Below are 19,587 nucleotides of genomic sequence, written 5' to 3'. Positions count from 1 at the left end.
GGGCAGACCTCAGAAAAGGAAGAGAATGAAGGTTAAAGGGGGGGCAAGCAGCTGCGGCAGCTGTACAGAGTACAGTTTTAAACACATCACCTGAAGCAGCTTCTTACAAAATGCAAAAGTGGACAAAAAAATGCAGATGGTGCTACATATGTTCAGTATCACTAGACTGAAAAACAGTGTGCCAGGAGCCATGTTGCAGTGATCTCAGCAATGTAACTGTGGTTTGGGATTATTGTGCTGTGTGCACAATATGACTATGAAATTTACTATTAATTTAGGTTTTGTAGAAAATATCAATTAAAAATTAGTTTAGAAAGGAGGTGTTCAGTAAAAGTTAACACAGCTATGGTTATTTGTGACTTGAGTTATATATACATTATATATATATATATATATATATATATATATATACTGTATATACTGTATACAGACCTATTCAGAATGAAAGAAATGATTTCAAAAATTTCTTTCAAACAAACTGTATCAGACAGAAACACATTCTGCACATCACTGGATAGAGGAAAGTTCAAAGTTTGGTCCTATGGTCCTTGAGGTTGCATGCAATCAACATCAGCACCATGTGTAGCGTCACAAACATCAAAACGGTAGACCATTTCTTGCCACACACGAGTCAATTGGTCCCTAGTTATTGAATTCACAGCTTCCTCAATTCGATGTCTCAGATCTTGACGATTAGCGGGCATAGGTGGAACAAACACTCTTTCTTTAATGCACCCCCATAGATAAAAATCGTAGGGGGTAAGGTCTGGAGACCTGGGAGGCCATAGACGATGAGTAAGATCTTGTTGTCCACCTCTTCCAATCCATTGCCCTGGAATGGTATTGTTCGGGTAACCTCCAAGAGGAAATGAGCGGGGCACCGGCGTTACCTGAAAGACATCATTCCAGGATGATAGATTGGAAGGTTCCACCTAGGCCCGCTAATCTTCAAGATTTGCGACATTGAATTGAGGAAGCTTTGAATTCAGCAACTAGGGACCAGTTGACTCATGTGTGGCAAGAAATGATGTACCATTTTGATGTTTGTCGTGCTACACATGGTGCTCATGTTGAGTGCATGCAACCTCAAGGACCATAGGACCAAACTTTGAACTTTCCTCTATTCAGTCATGTGCGGAATGTGTTTCTGTCTTTTACAGTTTGTTTGAAATAGATTTTTGAAATCCAGTCTTTCATTTTGAATAGCCCTGCATATATATAAATAATACCGTATACACAGTACATACCAGGGGCCTCATGCATAATGCCGTGCGTAGAATTCACACTATAACATGGCATACGGACAAAAGCGGAAATGTTCATACGCACAAAAAAATCCAGATGCATAAATCTGTGCGAACGCCAACTTCCACGTTCTTCTGCTACATAAATTCCGGTCAGCGTGAAAAGTAACTCACGTGCACGCTCCTGCTGTCCTGCCCCGTCTCCTCCCAGAATTACACCTCTTTGGATATGCAAATCAATATAAATAGCCCTTAAACTCAGCCTTCTGTGAAAAGACAATGGCAAAAGCACGGGGCAAAACAGAAAAATTTCAGTGAATACCAAGTGGAGGCAAGAAAAAACTTAACTATTTGTTGGTTTAAACAGTGATATAATCAGCAAAAGGAATTTGATCGAATGACATAGCATGTCGGAGAAACTTGAAAGCTCAAGTTCACAGAGTCGCACAGTGCCCAAAATATAAAAGAAGTTGTCAAATACCAAAGTCGCTGTGAAAAGGCGAGTCGTAGCCCACCATCTCAGTGTTATGTGAAAGCTTATTAGGGTACTGGGAAAAAAATAGGCACACAGTGGGAAAAAAGCATGACATGTCAACTATAATCTCAAAATTTCCACTTTAATCACGTAGTTATTTTGTCATTAAAGTAGAACATCATAAACTTCATTTTAAAATCGTTTGATTTACTAGTTTCTTAAATCCCATCGTAAGTAAAGTGGAACGTTAAATGCTTTGTTTTGTATTTGATCTTCTATGTGCTCTATGTGTGTGAATCACTATGTGTTTCTTAAACAGGCTTTCTCTTCTTTCGACAGGACACAGAATCCATTACATTCATGATATTACAGCTCTCTGAATAATTAAAATACTGAGATGTATACATGATGCCATTTTCACAATGATAGGAGTTAAAGCATGTTATTAAACACAAGATGCTTGCTACGCTGTGCGCAACCTTCGATGAAATAATTTATTGCAGCAGTACTGTCTCTTTCAAAACGTACTAACCACCAATTCCTGTCCTTACTTTTCTTTCTCCAAACACCCAATCTACACACAATCAGCTCTGTAATCGAAGTTAAGCCATCTGTAAGCTTAGAATGTAGATTCTTCACAACTTTTAAGGAACATTGAAATATCTTCATAGTACAGTGGAACCTCAGTTCACGAATGTCTCGGTACACGTACAACTCGGTTTACGACCAAAAAGTTCGCCAAACTTTTGCCTCGGTTCACGATCACACACTCGGTATACGAACAAGCCAGGTTCCCTTTCGGTTTGTTCATGTTCAGTCTCTCCCTGTGCATTTCCTGTGCAGTGAGCAAGAGATAGAGCGAGAGAGCGCGACACACACACACACACACACACGCACACACACACACACAGAGGCAGCGCGAGAGACAGAGGCACACACACAGGCAGCGTGAGACAGAGAGCTGTGCACACCCACAGGAGCACACGCGAGAGAGGCGCGCGCGCACACACACAGGAGCGCTCTAGAGAGACACACTGTGAGCTGCGAAGCTGATCGCACCCCCAGAGAATACATACGCCCCTGGGAAAACCCCTAAGAAACATGGACAGACTACCTTCACATTCCTCCTTTCCCTTCTGGCCGGCTCTGTCGCGTAATATGCTTGGGGTGGTTAAATAAGTAATCTTCCAAACTGCAACACAACAGATAAATCATTGATGTAAATAGAATTGCATATAGAGTAAGCTTTTGTTGTTTCTGTATTCTTAAACCATCTTCCAGTTCAACAATCCCCCCGCAGTCACTGTCACGTTTAACGTTCCCTGCTCAGTTTCATTCAAGGCTTTACCATCCTTCCTTTTATAGACATAAAATAAGACACACATTTCCTCTACATACGTGTCCAATAATAATAGTAAACTGGCAGGAACAAGAAAAAGTACAAGATGGGAATTCATGACAAGAGCCTCGGCATCAGGGTGAGGATGTGCCTTGACACCCATTACGTGAGCTCGTCTGCCACCCCTCAGTTGCACTGGCACATGTTACACTTGGGGGCAAATGCAATGGAGAATACCGACAATGTACACCTTCAGAAGTGGAATAAATTGACTGTATAAGTAGCACATTTTAGATAAACTATGAATTTTGTTAATCATAAACAATGCAACATAACTATTATATGTGTTGTTACTTTTTATTTATTCTCACCAAACGTTACATATCTACATGGGAAATGAACGTGGGTAATATGTTTATAATCATTCTCACTAAAATACACTGTCAAAATATATTAATGAGCAAACTGAGACACATTGGCCTTTAGGAAATATCAAAAAGCCTGTGCGCTGTCATTTAGGACAGAATGCATTGTTAACGTGACGCACTCTCTACTGACGCGATGTCACGCAAAAAAAAAGAAACAGCACAGTCCGTGCAAACTCATATCCTCCTTGGTTTTTGACCTTATGATTAATTGTCAATATCAAATCAATAAAGTCATTTTAAGAAGATGACAAGTCTGCTATAGTCAGTTCAATTAACGCTCCTTTTAAAAAGTTTGCTTATACAGAATATAAAACAGAATCTCAATGATGAGGGACTCGCGAGTAGTAACGAATAATATGTGACACTGAGAAATTATAATTCCTAATAACGGAACAAGTAAAAACTACGATTTCCTAAAACGGACACTGTAAATGTAGGCATTTCAATAAATTAATTTAGGAGACTTGTGTGTGCATTTCAATACCAATTTAAGAACTACGTAGGCTACCTGTTGTACTATAAACGCTACCTCAAGCAGCACTTAACAGTAAATAGTCTAACAGGACAATGACGGACTGAAACGAAGATGCTGCGCTGCTACAATAAAGGTTCACACTGTCATTCTGCATGTTTAGAAGGCGCTGATTGGCTGAAACTGTTTATAGAGAATTGTCTCAAATTGGTAGTGCCATATAGCGATCAGAAACGAAAAGACACATTTAGGCATGCTGCACAGTAGTTTGTTTTTCTACAATACAAATTCAGTACGACACCAGGGTTTCCAGACACACAAATATGAAGCTTATTACGTTTTACAGTGAAACTCTTTACATACACAATATAATTAGGGACGTGTGCCCCCTGCCCGACTGCGGCAGCCCAACCTTCCCTCGACAGCTCGATTTGCTCGCTATCCGTCCAAGCTGAAAATATTGTTAAATGGAGGAATTGAAAAAAAAACTTTCACATGTGGAGGATCAACGACGCAAACCCCTGGTGTTTTGACTGAGAAACAGTTGCAATACCATTGAGCCACTTAATCGGGATAATTAACGAGCTTCGCACAACTGAACTACTACTACTGTTCTTACTGCGGCGGATGTGGAAATATGTTGTTTGACATATACACGTTAAATTGGTTTAATTGACACGAGATTATCACTGTTGTATTCTTCTAATGAAGACAAAAAAACTATATTTATAGATGTATACTATATGACGTACGGTTTTGAACAAAATTAAGCGTTCCATAAAAAGGTTGCACGATTTACCTAATCTTTTTATATATATAAAGATGATATATGACAATATATCTTTGACACTATGTATCAGACAAAGGAAATCAGAGCAATCCACAAGAACAATAATTACTTCTCAGCAACTACCTGAATTGTAGTTTAACTATATCAACTGAAGTGTGTAATGTCAATACAAATTACAAAATATAACTAGAGAGTTAAGTGTCAGATAGACTCTCAAAATATAGAGGTCAATGCCTTTGACTGTGCTGAGGCTTCACAAAGATTCAGTAACCAGTGACCATGTCTGCTCAAGGCTTCAAAGCCCTATCATGCTCCAATCGCAGTACTACGCATGTCTGAGGCTTTGGAGCCCCGTCATGAGCTCAGTACTACGCATGTCTGAGGCTTTGGAGCCCCGTCATGAGCTCAGTACTACGCATGTCTGAGGCTTCAAATCCCCGTTTGAAGCTCGTTATGACGCAATCTCAGCACTACGCATGACTGAGGCTTCGGATACCCGTCATGATCTCAGTACTATGCATGTCTGAGGCTTCGGAGCTCCGTCATGAGCTCAGTACTACGCATGTCTGAGGCTTCAAATCCCCATTCGAAGCCCGTCATGACGCAATCTCAGTACTACACATGTCTGAGGCTTTGAATCTGCTCGAGGCTTCGAAGCCTCAGTTAACCCAGTGCGCATGTCTGAGGCTTCAAATCTGCTCGAGGCTTCGGAGCCCCATCATGATCTCAGTACTACGCAAATCTGAGGCTTCAAATCCCCGTTTGAAGCTCGTCATGACCCAATCTCAGCACTACGCATGACTGAGGCTTCGGATACCCGTCATGATCTCAGTACTACGCATGTCTGAGGCTTCGGAGCTCCGTCATGATGCAATCTCAGTACGCATGTCTGCTCAGTGCTTCTAACCAAGCTGATTCCAGTGTGCATGTCTGCTTAGTGCTTCGAATCATTATTCATCGAGCTCCAATTTGAAATACATATGGCATCAACAGAGTTCAAAAACTCGACAGAATTCACATTGAAATGAATGTTTGTGGATGATCCATACATGTTAAATGATTGTTCCCGATAATACTTTGCGGCAAAAAATAAAATTATAAATTACACATCATACAAATGCCGACTTGTAGAATGCATAATGCTGCAAAGAAGAGCTTTAGTAATACGGGTTGACGACACATCTATCACTATAATACTTTCATAAATATCCATTCTTCACCTCATGCAACGTTTTCATGCAACACTGAACGTATGTCATATAGTACACATCTATATATAATTGTTTTTGTCTTCATTACATACATACATACATACACCCTGCTGAAAACAGTAGTGGTGCCGCGGTAGTGTTGCTACTCCATAATAAGGCTTTCGTGGGTTCGGGTCCCACGTCCACCCATTGTGACCCAAAAGAGTCTGTTTTTCTTTTTTTTTCCATTTAACAGCAAATTCCGAGAGCGAGCAAGGCGAGAACACTAGTAAAGAGCTATCAAATGGAAATGGGCATCTTGTTTTATGTCTATAACAAAAAAAAATATTTGAGTGACGATTTCAACTGTTATTGTAGTTGTTGATGGCGGGTTTGGCGGTTTAAAATTTTAAATATTAAATTAATAAGGTGGAATGTGTTCTTACTTTGAGTGTTGGGGGTGGGGGGGAGCTACACGGTAAATGTGTTAGTAACTGGGATTGCGCATATATAACTGGAAGATTGCTTACGAGTGATACAGACTGGAAAACTATATGTTTTAGGAAATGTTTTATTATTGCACTGTGCTGTGACTAAGTCAACTTTTTACTGATCGCCTGTCAGGACCTTGAAGATGTGTTCACGAGGGAGGGATGCTGCTGTTAAAACCAAATGCTTTTTCGTCAGCAGGTCCAGATGTGTTTATCCCGCTGCTTTTTGTTGTTGCCTCAACACTCAAGAGGATCTTTAATGCCGATCTTGAGCCATGCACTCCTCACCTTGGAGTGTCCCGTGTGTGTCTGTGTGTCGGTTTGCCGGTGACTGATCTGCGCCGTGTCTCTCAGCCTCTCTGATGTGCTCCGGATTGACACCTTTGAATGTTTGGTGCACCAGAGCAAATACAACTTGATCTACCACAGTGGGTTTGTTATCACCTTATTCAATTGACGTTCATGGACGTCAAATGGAGATGAATAGAAGATGAATTAATGTAAATACGTGAGCTGCCTTACGCAATTAGTCATCGCATTTTGATGGCGATTCTAAGTGGGGATGATTCCCGAACAGATCTCTTATGCGATTCTTCCACAGTATCTCTCAAAATTATTTAGTTCAAATTGGTTATAAAGATTTCACTCGAGATTATTTTTTTAATTATTATTAATTATGAGTCTTTAGTTCGGATCGAACTCGGGCTAGCACTACGCTCAGAATTTGAAAAGCAACCACCTTAGTTAATTGAGCCACTGACGGCGTCTTTTCTTCATAGCGAACTCGTTACTTTTGAGCTCCAAAAAATGTTGTAAAGTATTAGGCTAATAAATAAAATATGTCAATACTTGATCGAATAATAACATCTGTGATTTAAGGATTTCACCTTTTCTTTCTCAAATGTGCTTACCTATATCATGGCAAAGTACAGGGATAAACCTTTATTTTCTGTTTACTCCGTTTTAATTAAGTCAGACCAAAGAAAACATTTAAGGCTATTAAATGTGATCTCAAGAAAAGATGAGGGTTAATTATAATACTAATAACAGGAGCGATTATAATGATACAGTGCAAAAGTAAATACTAATTGAAAGAGCCGGGAATCCATGAGGTGAGGCGTCTTATTTTGTTTAACTCTTGCTATCGTATAGTGCATTCTGCCTGTCGGCGTTAGTTATATTTATATTTTTTAGACATCAGACACTAGAAGCTGCTGACGAACCCTTCTCTTCATTGTCAGTATGTAGCTGCGAAAAAATAAAAGCAGTAACAGTTGTAACAGACGTCATTGAAATGGATAAGTTTGTGTAACGTTAATGAAAATGGCCAGGAGGTGTCACTAGAGAGGTGAGTGTCAAATGCTTCGAAGCTTCGATACGATTTCCGACACAATTGCTTCAAACGTGTTGATGCTTCGTGAGGCTTCACTCCACCCATCACTAGCTCCAGGCTCGCAAAAGAGAGACGCACGCACACACACACAGGCGGGGGAGAGAGAGGCGCGCGCACACACACACAGGCGCTCCAGGCTCGCAAAAGAGAGACGCACGCACACACACACAGGCGGGGGAGAGAGAGGCGCGTGCACACACACACATAGGCGCTCCAGGCTCGCAAAAGAGAGACGCACGCACACACACAGGCGGAGGAGAGAGTGAGAGAGGGACGCATAAGGTAGAGAAGGCTTGTTTTTGTTTTCAGTTCTATTTACAGTGATCGGTTCGTAGCCTGCATTGTTACTTTTCTTGGTGGTTTATTAAATTACGGATTTTTCAAATGTTCATTTTTTCCCCTGTGCTTAAAACTCATTAAAAAAAGCGTTTTTAGCGAGCGGTTCCTAGCACTATAGCGCGAACTATTGCAGTGTTTTCTCTGTTGTTCAAGGTTTTCTCAGTGTTATTCAATGTTTTTACATTTAGTTTACCATTACGTGGTACATTCTATGGTATAATTAACTATATTTGTGCTTAAAAACTAAAAAATATACAGTGGAACCTCGGTTCACGACCATAATTCGTTCCAAACCACTGGTCGTGAACCGAAGCAATTTCCCCCATAGGATTGTATGTAAATACAATTAATCCGTTCCAGACCGTACGAACTGTATGTAAATATATTTTTTAAAGATGTCTAAGCACAAATTATAGTTAATTACACCATAGAATGCACAGTGTAATAGTAAATTAATGTGAAAACATTGAATAACACTGACACAAACGCTCAGGCTCTCCCAGCAGCAGGCGAGCACAACCCCTATGCCCCCCTCCCCCAACCCAACCCCCTTCTCTCCCAGCTGCACACGCAGGCTCTCTGTCTCACTCCGCAGCAGGCGAGCACAACCTCACCCCCCCCTCTCTCTCACATTGCAGCAGTTTGTGCTATAGCCTTACAATCCGATTCGCTGTATAAACACTTTTTTTTTTTTTTAAATGAGTTTTAAGCCCAGGAGGAAAAAAAAGGAACATTAGAACAAATCCGAACATTATTTAAAAGCCAGCCAACACAGTAACATTGCAGGATTTCATGCTAATAGTATTAACAACCCGATCGATCGCTGTAAACACTCTTTTTAAATGAGTTTTAAGCACATGGAAAAAAATAAACATTTGAAAAAAAAGAGAAAAGTAACATTGCAACACTTTCTTCTCACCACTCTTCACTTGCTTAGAAGCCATGGTTAACTGCAAAAGCACACGAAATACTGTAGAGCACAAAGAGTTCACAGGTAAAGCACGAACGTCTGACTGAGAATAATGAACAGGGAGAGGCTGAACACGTGCTTAAATACAGTAATCGGCGCGTACGAACCGTAAGGGAAATGAAATAGAGCACAAAGAGTTCAGAGCGAAAGCACGTACACACGTCTGACCGAGAACAATGCAACACGTGCGGAAATCATCGGCACGCACAAACTGAAAGGGAAACTGGCTTGTTCGTATATCGAGTGTGTGGTTGTGAATCGAGACAAAAGTTTGGCGACCGTTTTGGTCGTAAACCGAGTTGTACGTGTACCGAGACGTTCGTGAACCAAGGTTCCACTGTATATATTTACATATATTTCGTACGGTCTGGAATGGATTAATTGTATTTACATACAATCCTATGGGAGAAATTGCTTTGGTTCACGACCAACTCGGTTTACGACCAGAGTTTTGGAACGAATTATGGTCGTGAACCGAGGTTCCACTGTACATGTTTAATTATTCTATCCATCTATCCTTCCAGTGTCGCGCCAGCCCCAGCAAGAATACAGTGCGAGGCAGGAACAATACGTGAACGGAGCGCGAGCTCCTCGCTAGCTCTGCGGCACCATGTCCTCACATGTTTAATTATTAACAATACAGATTATTTAAATGATGTTAACATTTTATTTGCATAATATAATAAACATATTTTCCTGCATTTCATCTTAAAAATGATATAGTCATCATATGTAAATACGCGCTTTATAAAGTGGCTCAGGTTGTGCAATAATATAACTATCGCAAGTTTACAGTGAGGTGATTGTACTTATAAGTACAAATAATTCTACAAGGAGCACTTGATGGACTGATTGAGTGCATTTATAGTTCTTGGGATGAAACTGTTTCTGAACCGCGAGGAAAGGCTCTGAAGTGTTTGCCGCATGAAAGCAGTTCAATAGACAGCATGGCTGAGGCAGCGTGTGCTTGATGCTATATACTGATAATCTCTTTCCAATCATCTGCTGTAGAGCTTTGATTCCCCACTCAGATACAGTGATATAAATACTCTGAGTGGTGCAGTGAGAGTAATATGGAAAAAGATGATCCGCTGTGGTAACCCCTAACGGGAGCAGCGGAAAGAAGAAGAAGAAGGTGCAGTGAGAGTAACAATGCTAAAGCAGCTATGGTATTTAGAATAGTTTGACCATTCTGTGGACCATTATATTGTTACAGGTTAATTACAACCAGATGCCTTAAACTAATATGCGTTTAATTTCAGTGTATTTATAAAGCCACAACAGGGATGTGGATCTAAAAAAGAAAGGAAAACCACACTGGAACAGTAGCACTGCTTTGACGCTGGGTGCTGCCAGTTTGCAAAACCACGTGGAGAACTTGCGTATGCCAAGCATTTAGCTACCGTGAAAATGTGTGTGGCTTTATGCCAAGTTTAGGTTTTATACATCGCAATTTGAGTGTGGAAACGGGCTTACGCAACATTTTTGTGCGTACGCACCATTTATACATAAGGCCCCAGGTCACTGAGGAACCAAGGTATGCTGAAAGTCCCATGTATAGTATGGTTAAGTATTAAAATGTCTAACAAAAAACACACAAAAATTTGATATGAATGCAATTGCTAAATTCCCTAAAAAATTTAAATGCACGTTCTCTCAACTTAAACGTATTTATGGCTGTAGTTGTGTACATAATTGTGTCCTGAAATGGACTGGCTCTCCATCCAGCTTTGGTTCTTGCCTTGCTCTGATCCCTGTCGTCCAAAAATCTAAACAACAGGTACACAAATTAGGAAGTTGACTAAACTGCTAGCACAGACTACAAGGTAAGGTGCTCAACAGTGGGCATGTGGTCACTCATATTCTCATAGCATTTGAAATACATTGCCCGTTAAACTTATATCATGTCTTTGTAATTATAACCTTGGAGAAATCCATTCAAAATAGAAATAGAACTTGTCAGGCTGACCTGGTCTATGGGATACTTCAAAGGGGTGAAGGAGTAAAGGTGAATGAAACAAGGGCAACGTTCATTGTTTTGACAAACAAAGTCAGAGGAGACCACTGACTCTCCTGAATGACTCCTTTTCTCCTAGCATAAGATCAATGGTGCACATGAAATAGAAAAAGGGATGAGTTGTAGATACCAAATTGCACTATACATCTATAGTAGTAAAACAGTTAAATAACTTGTGAAGCCTCAATGTGTTCATGGCCATTAAACACAAGTATCATGGGGCAAATATAATGACACTCTATCCAATATACAGTAGGCCATTTACAAGATGACTTCAACACTATCATCTTGGTCAGTTTCTCTCTCCCTCCTTTTTCTTCTTTCCTTTCAAAAAATATTTTGCCAGCCTACATTCATTTTCATAATTTGTGAATGTGACAACTGATGTACTTAATTTTGATCCTTTAGGGGTGACTGCCATCATTAAGATGTAAGTAAGAAATGTACATTTTGCACCTCCAGTTATGGCTACAGGGCAGCCAAAGATATAGCATAAAGCAACATTAGAATCATAACCATGTTGTAATTCCACTATTTCTTCAGACTTTTTCATTTATTTGATGTGAAACAGCAGTTTGCACCAAAACTGACACAAGATAATGAGTTGCAAGGAAACACACAATGCAACAGTTCTTACTCAATGAAAGAGCCAGTAATCCATGATGACAGATGTCCTTTGTCACACAGATGAGATAGCAACTTATTGTGTATCACATTGATCATTTTGGTTATTCAGCAAAGAAGACATCAATAGCTTTTTATTTTATCAGCTCTTAAAAGGTCTATTGGCACTGCCCAGCCAGCACAGACTACCAATAAGAAGTAACACAGTGAACCATTGAAATGCAAGGAAGAACACCAATACAAGTAGTAAGCAACCACACCCCAGTGCTTTAAAAGTGCTCAAAACTACTCCTTTTTTGTACAATGTCCTGCGCTATTATGGGGAAATGTTCTCTTGTCATCAGTGTCGAGCTGAGAGGAAGGGGCAAGGTTCATGGATACAATATTTTCCAATAGTCTTCCTGACCTAAACTACATGTTTTATTTTTCAACAGGAAAGATGTCTCTTTCTGATTTTGAAGTGCTGTCTGTTTATGAAGATACATATGTGGAGAATGAATCCTTCATAGTTGATCCATCAACCATCGTCTGTCTTCCTGTCGAAATAAATCCTGAATTGTCCTACTGGATATTTGCTGGTTACCTACTCATTTTCCTGATTGCAATTCCAGGAAACCTCATGGTTGCACTTGTGATTGGGACCAACTACCACTCTCTTGTACCATCGGACATTTACCTTTTCCACCTGGCACTGGCTGATGTGTTCTTCGCTTTAACAATTCCCTTTTGGGCTATTAGTGCCATGAAAGGCTGGGTGTTTGGTAATGCAATGTGCAAACTTATTAGCCTTATTCAGGAAATTAATTTCTACAGCAGTATCCTCTTTTTGGTATGCATTAGCATTGATCGTTATCTGGCCATTGTTAGGGCTGTAAAAACCAAGAAGAAAAGACAGCCATTTTGTAGCTGGTTGTTGTGTATCATAGTTTGGTTACTCGGGGTCATCCTTTCTTTGCCAGTTCTTCATAACAATGCCTTTAAGCCTTTAAATTTGACAAAAACTGTCTGCTATGAGGAATTTGATACCCAGACATCTGACCACTGGCGTTTTTCTATAAGGATGCTTCGGCATGTGTTAGGATTTCTGTTACCTTTAACAATCATGCTGATCTGCTATGGAATCACAGTTTCTCGATTGCTACAGACTCGCAGCTTTGGAAAACAAAAGGCAATGAAAGTGATTGTCTCAGTGGTTTCAGGTTTTCTTTTCTGTTGGATGCCCTATCATATCACAGTAATGTTGGACACAGCAATGCGAGCCGGGTTATTTTCTTATACCTGTCAGAAACGCTATTCTATTGATCTAGCCCTTTTGGCCACACAGAGCCTGGGTCTTCTCCACAGTTGTATTAATCCTATTCTGTATGCCTTTGTGGGGGAGAAGTTTAAACAAAACTTTTTTAAATTTCTTGTGAAAACTGGCCTGATAAAACGGAATGTGCAATGGAAGTCTAGTCGTTCCAGTTCACAGAACTCAGATATTACATCCACAATGATGTGAGGGAAACATTAACCATGGCAGAAGAACAGTGGGATTATGGACAATTGAAAACTGATCCTGTCAGGTACTTGAGGGACTTAATAACTAAAGAGAAGAGATTTGACAGCTGTAGTTGTCTAAGATATCACTATCTACCTTGCTCCAAAACCGAAATGCCCAATTTTATTTAATAGATGTATACTATTATGGGGGGGCGGCACGGTGGCGCAGTGGGTAGCGCTGCTGCCTCGCAGTTGGGAGACCTGGGGACCTGGGTTCGCTTCCCGAGTCCTCCCTGCATGGAGTTTGCATGTTCTCCCCGTGTCTGCGTGGGTTTCCTCCAGGCGCTCCGGTTTCCTCCCACAGTCCAAAGACATGCAGGTTAGGTGGATTCGCGATTCTAAATTGGCCCTAGTGTGTGCTTGGTGGGTGGGTGTGTTTGTGTGTGTCCTGCGGTGGGTTGGCACCCTGCCCGGGATTGGTTCCTGCCTTGTGCCCTGTGTTGGCTGGGATTGGCTCCAACAGACCCCCGTGACCCTGTGTTCGGATTCAGCGGGTTGGAAAATGGATGGATACTATTATGGGCTCCAATTTTTTTAAGAATGACAAAGATGGTTAATGTACATACTTTTTCATACAGAAACTACTTTTTCCTATGTTAGGTCATTGAAAATATTCAGTATTATGTATTAATCAACTCTAAATGGTAAAAAAAGGAAAATGGGCAGTGATCAAAACACTTTTCAGCTATAAAATGCAAAAATCCTTAAATAGTGTACTGGCTCACTATAAAATAACAAAATGTATGTATTTTAAAGGAAAAACACATTATCAAAAGCTTCTTGGCAGTGTGATGCAGTAACAGACAAATTGGGATATAAACCACAGGTCTGCTGGTTCAGTCTCCACGTCTGGCTCAATGAGTGACCCAGAGTGAGTCACGCAGACTACCTATGTTTCAGATATTTAAGAAATATAAAGCACCTTGAGGTTCTTTTCAGTACTGAAAGTTGCATTATGACTTAAAGCAGGTGGACTGTGATTAAACCTTTTCATTCTGAAGATCAAAAGGATTTTTTGTATCTGGCTATTGTTTTCAAATTCAGTGCAATTTCTTTAAGTCACTTCTTGTGTTCCTTCAGAATTAATATCAATTGTTGCAGCATGTCTTACTTTTCAGCTGGTGTTGCTCATAATTAGATATACATGGAAATATATACACATTTTCTGTTTGCAAAATGCAACTAGGCTCATTTCCAAAATTACCAAAACAGTAAGAATACAGGGTGCCTGAGGCAGGCGGGTGCCATCTAGAAAAAGCTTTGTCTTAGCTACACTCTTTACCAGCATCACATTCCAGTGCACTCTGAACCCACAATGAAAGAAGCAGAAAATGGTGTAAGAAAATGAAAAATTAGGTAAAGTTTGGCTGGGGAAATGGACTGTAACTCACAAGAATCCTTGTTCAGTCCTTACCACTGACTAACTGTGTGATCCTCTGCAAATTATTTACCTGCCTGGTCAACATTTCTAAAGCATATAAAATGTTTGAAGTGACTTTGAATAAAGCTGTTGTCTAACTAAATGTTTTATTAAGTTCAAGTCCAAATTTATTGTTATCTATCTATCTATCTATCTATCTATCTATCTATCTATCTATCTATCTATCTATCTATCTATCTATCTATCTATCTATCTATCTATCTATCTATCTATCTGTTATATACTGTAGGCCACTTTCAAATCTAGCTGTCATATAGCACATTTCCTTTCTCTCTATCAGTCTATATATCTATTATATACATCTGTCCATCTTGTCCATCATTTCTAACTATACTTTTCTATCTCAGTCTTGGTTTTATATAATCTCTTTCATATTATGTCATGGGAAGCCAGAGATTTTCCTATCATGAATTAGCAGTAAGGCTGTGAACAGGACATCTGTTCATCTCAGAGTAAGCTTACACATATTTATGTAGTTTAGCAGTAGCAGTAGCTCTCCAAAACCATAATAAAGTGCACTCTAAAAATAAGTAAGGGGACCTTTAGCCAATACTTAAATAAATGAATGATTGCAAGGTAAGAATTGTCATGTTATTTTCTAACCTGCTTAATCCCAGCTAGCATAGTGTGCCAGACAGGAAGAAACCCTGGGCAGGATGCCAGTCTATCACAGGGCAAATACACGCACACACAGAGACAACAAACACACACACTAAAAACAATTTAGTATCACCATTTAACTTAACCTGGATGTCTTCAGACAGTAGAAGGAAACCTGAGTACCCAAAAGGAAACACACCCAGATATGGGGAGAACATGCAAACTACATGCAGGGAGGACCCAGAACACAAACTCTGGTCTTCTTACTGTGAGGCAACAGTTCTACCACTGCACCACCATGCTGCCCTCCTTTTCATATATGTCAGTCTATTATGCAGTCCTATCTATCTATCTATCTATCTATCTATCTATCTATCTATCTATCTATCTATCTATCTATCTATCTATCTATCTATCTATCTATCTATCTATCTATCTATCTATCTATCTATCTGTCATTTGTATAGTGACTTTCACATTTATCTACCTATCTATCAAGGGCATTGGTGGCTCTGAGGTGAAGGATCTGTGGTGGTGTTTGGAAAGTTGCTGGTTCAAGTCCCATTACTGCCTACAGCCCTTAACCTTCAAATTGCCCCAAGGGCGCTGTACAATGGCTGACCCTGTACGCTGACCGCCAAAGGTCATGTGAAAAGACGATTTCCCATCTGGGTTTGACAGAGTATATATAATCAAAAAAATATCTATCTTACAGTGCCTTTCAGTTCTAGAAATCTATTATATAGTGGGTAAGAAAACTGAATACAAAGGGATGGATGAGTTAACATCTTATAAGAACATTCTTCACTTTAATATTGTGAATTCTTTTTGGCTCCCTGACTTAAGAGTTTATTCATTTACAGTATAGTGCAAGCTGTTTTAGATTTAGATCATACATATATATAGTATAATGATGAAAAATATCACTGATAGCACATCAATGTTCTAATCTGTCTGGAGATGATCCAGTTAAATTTGCTATTCAAAATATTTCCAGACCAATGCAATAGACATCGAGAAGGAATCTTTCAGGAAAATTATCAACAGAGAAGGGTGAATGGCAAGAGTGCGGCTGAGTCCTGGCTGGGCATTAGTCTCACAAAGTTATCCCATGCACATTTATACATTTGTCCATACTGTACTTCCACTACTGCAATGAAAGTAATGGCTTGTCTATAAAACTTTCAAAGCAGGGTGAAACAGAATGGTAGTTCCTCATTCAGAAACCTGAAAGGGAATTTGCTGAGTTAGGAATCTGACAGAGGCTTGCATAAGAATAATGAAACAGAAAGAAAGCAAAAGATAATTCCCTAAACAAACAAACAAACAAACCAAAATCACATGGAATTTCCCATGCATGTCACACTTCATGTGATGACTGACTTGTGCTTCCCATAAGGTCTGAATGTCCAAGAAAAGCAGAAACCCTGGTAAAATTATTTTGTTAATATAAGTTGCAGGATTTTTTGGGTTATAGGTCTGCCACATGAATGACTGGGGATTCCACTTGCAGCTCTTTAATTGTTTTATTTTTTTAACAACACTTTGTTAATGGTCCTGCAATTTGTTTATTCAGGTGAACACTTTGTTATCTTTGTTTTTATGATTGCCACACTGTAAGACATGAATACCTAGTTAAAATGTTGCTAGTTCCTCTGGTTTGCTTATCTCCATGTATACATTTGGTTATAGACCTTTTTTTTTTGTTCTTTATTTTGCCTTATACAATTTCTTGAAATAAGGAAGTTGTTAGTTTTCACATACCCCTTGGGATAAGAGTGCAGGGTCAGCCATTGTACAACACCCCTGGAGCAATTGTAGGTTAAGGGTCCAGCAGAGTAGGATCTCTTTTTTGGCAGTAACTGGGATTCAAATCGGCAACCTTATGGATAGCAGCACAGATCCTTAGCCTCAGTGCCACCACTCCACACTGACTTGTCGCAGTCAATCAATTGTTTTGTCAATCTTTATTTTATATCCATTCATAGAATATACTGTCACAATGAAATTTCACAAAGCTGACTAAAGTACATTTCAAAATAAACAGTAAACGTGAGCTTTTAAATACATTACAATTATTGGTTAAAGTCTACGTATATAAGAGCAAGCAGAGAGTATACAGTACAGTAGATGGCACAGTAGATGTCACAAAGACAGTATGGTAGAATCTGAGTCAGGAAAGTTGTTAGAGAATAATGGAGTAAAAGATTAGAGTTACAGCCAAGATGACTGAAGTGAGAGCAGAGACAAGTCCTAAGAAAAATTCAAACGTCTCCATCAATAGAGCTTCACAAAGAGTTCCAGAGGGTAGGAGCAACAAACCTGAAAGCTCCATCACTAATCAGTCACAAAATATATCTTTCAAATTGTCAGACAGCCAGCGTCAAAGGATTTCGGCTGTCTTCCAGGATGGTTAAAATGGTAACTATAACAGGTAATCTGGACATTGTAAAATTAACATCTTTGTAAATCAAAAGGTGAGTTTTGAACATAATTCAAGACTGTGTTTACAGCAAATGTAGTCCATAAGTTAAGGTGAGATGTGTTCATTCCTTTTAGTCCTGGTCTGAAACTTGGCAGCATCATTTTGAATCTGTTGCATCAAGTTCAGGCAGGAAGGCAAATGCAATACTCCATTTGAGAGGTCATGAAAGCATCAGAAGAGGAGACTAAGCCAAGACTGGTGACTGAGAGTAAAGGAAGAATTTCATAGGAGCTGAGGTCAAAGTTATCAATGGTGGGCTGGGAATCCTAGAAGGAGGAGCTCCATTTTTCTTGATTTAAGGTGCAGAACGTTAATGGACATCTGTGATATGTACCTTTTAAAGATACACTGCAGAAATGAGAGAAAAAGGCCAAGGAAACAATTAACCGCAAACACACCAAAGCCAAATAATCCGAAAATTAAAGTGAAAAACTTGCATAGTCCTATTTCCCTAAAATGATCTTATCTCCAACTACAGTACATGTAAGATTTGATTTACAGAATATAATAACTTAGACTCTACAGGTGGCATACTGCCATCATACTGGTGGCAACAGGGTATTGTTGGCAGGGTCCACCTGCAATTAAATATAAAATGATGACTTGAAAATATCAACAAAGCAACAACAGAAAACCATCACACCAAAAAATAAAAAAATAACATTTTCCAAAACCAACCTTGGAGGATCTTCTTGTAGAGCTGTCTGCCTTAGGTTTCACATCCATTTTTTTTTCTGAGAGTATTAAATTCTTTCTTGCACCCGGTTTAGAATTTGTTTTTTGAGACCTTTGTGGAATACTCCCTATCCATGATTTGGTTTTTCTTACAGAATGTTTTATTGTCCATGTCTTAAGCAGAGCGGTACAATTAAAAGACTTTTTCAGGTTGAAGTTCCACAAAAATTTCTCCACAAAAGTCAGATTGCTTCTTGAATGGATCATTTAAGTGTATCTTGAAAGGTTTTTTTCACACCCCAGCTTGGCCAGGAGTTAAGAGATTTTGTCACTTTGTGTCCATTTTTACTGTTCAGTGTGTTTGCTGTTTTTCTTGCACCATTCACTGGCTTGTTTTCAAGAGTCTCTAACACTGGAATCTACCGTCAAAATATAAACATGTGTAACATCAGTCATTCGTGTCTGTCTAATACAGAGCACCTAGCAAAAGGGAAAGATTGAGCAATGCAAGGGGGGTTCAAATCCAAAAAGGATTTTCTTTTTGCAGGGTTACATCACAATCATCAAGGTGGCTACCTCGAATGGCAGTGCTTCACTTAAATTACTACATGTTTTAAACATTAGGAATATATACTGCATATTACCAGGAGGAGAGTCTACATATAATGAGAAAGTTTTTTTCCACCTATGGCTTGAAGGAGAAAATGTAAATGATAAACATATATTTCAACACAAGAAGGAGATGGAGATGGCCAATGGTCAGAAATACTAAGTATTAATCCTGATTCCACTAAATTTTAGGGATTACTTCTTGGAAAATTAATCATACAGCAACACAGTGGTGGATACTGTTGCCTTAAAACCTGTGGAACAAGTTCAAATCCTTACCGAGTGCTTCTCACATTGCTCCAGTTTTTCTTCCACATTGTAAAGACGTGCCTCTGTTCAGGATTTTACTCAAAGAGACGCCTCCCAATTGGCCACACATCTTACCTGAGGTGGTAGCAGTGAGACGTGAACTTGGGCCATTGGATTACATGGTTACCTTCTCATCCATGTGAGTTAAGGAAGA

The 19,587-nt window shown here is 39.5% G+C and overlaps 2 protein-coding genes across 2 annotated transcripts in view; both read left to right on the top strand.

The window, feature by feature from the left end:
- Positions 1 to 19,587, top strand: part of zgc:92380 (uncharacterized protein LOC445086 homolog) — a 1,014,629-nt gene that overhangs the window by 204,234 nt on the left and 790,808 nt on the right. The window lies entirely within an intron of this gene.
- LOC114656149 (C-X-C chemokine receptor type 1) lies at positions 12,209 to 13,457 on the top strand. The gene has a single exon (XM_028807580.2). The coding sequence runs from the start codon at positions 12,212 to 12,214 to the stop codon at positions 13,271 to 13,273; it is 1,062 nt and encodes a 353-aa protein (XP_028663413.1). The 5' UTR covers positions 12,209 to 12,211; the 3' UTR covers positions 13,274 to 13,457.

The sequence above is a fragment of the Erpetoichthys calabaricus genome, chromosome 8 (assembly GCF_900747795.2).
Source record: "Erpetoichthys calabaricus chromosome 8, fErpCal1.3, whole genome shotgun sequence".
In the NCBI taxonomy this organism is placed as follows: domain Eukaryota; kingdom Metazoa; phylum Chordata; class Cladistia; order Polypteriformes; family Polypteridae; genus Erpetoichthys; species Erpetoichthys calabaricus.
The sequence above is the reverse complement of the archived record's forward strand: the minus strand, read 5'-3'. Positions and strand labels throughout refer to the sequence as shown.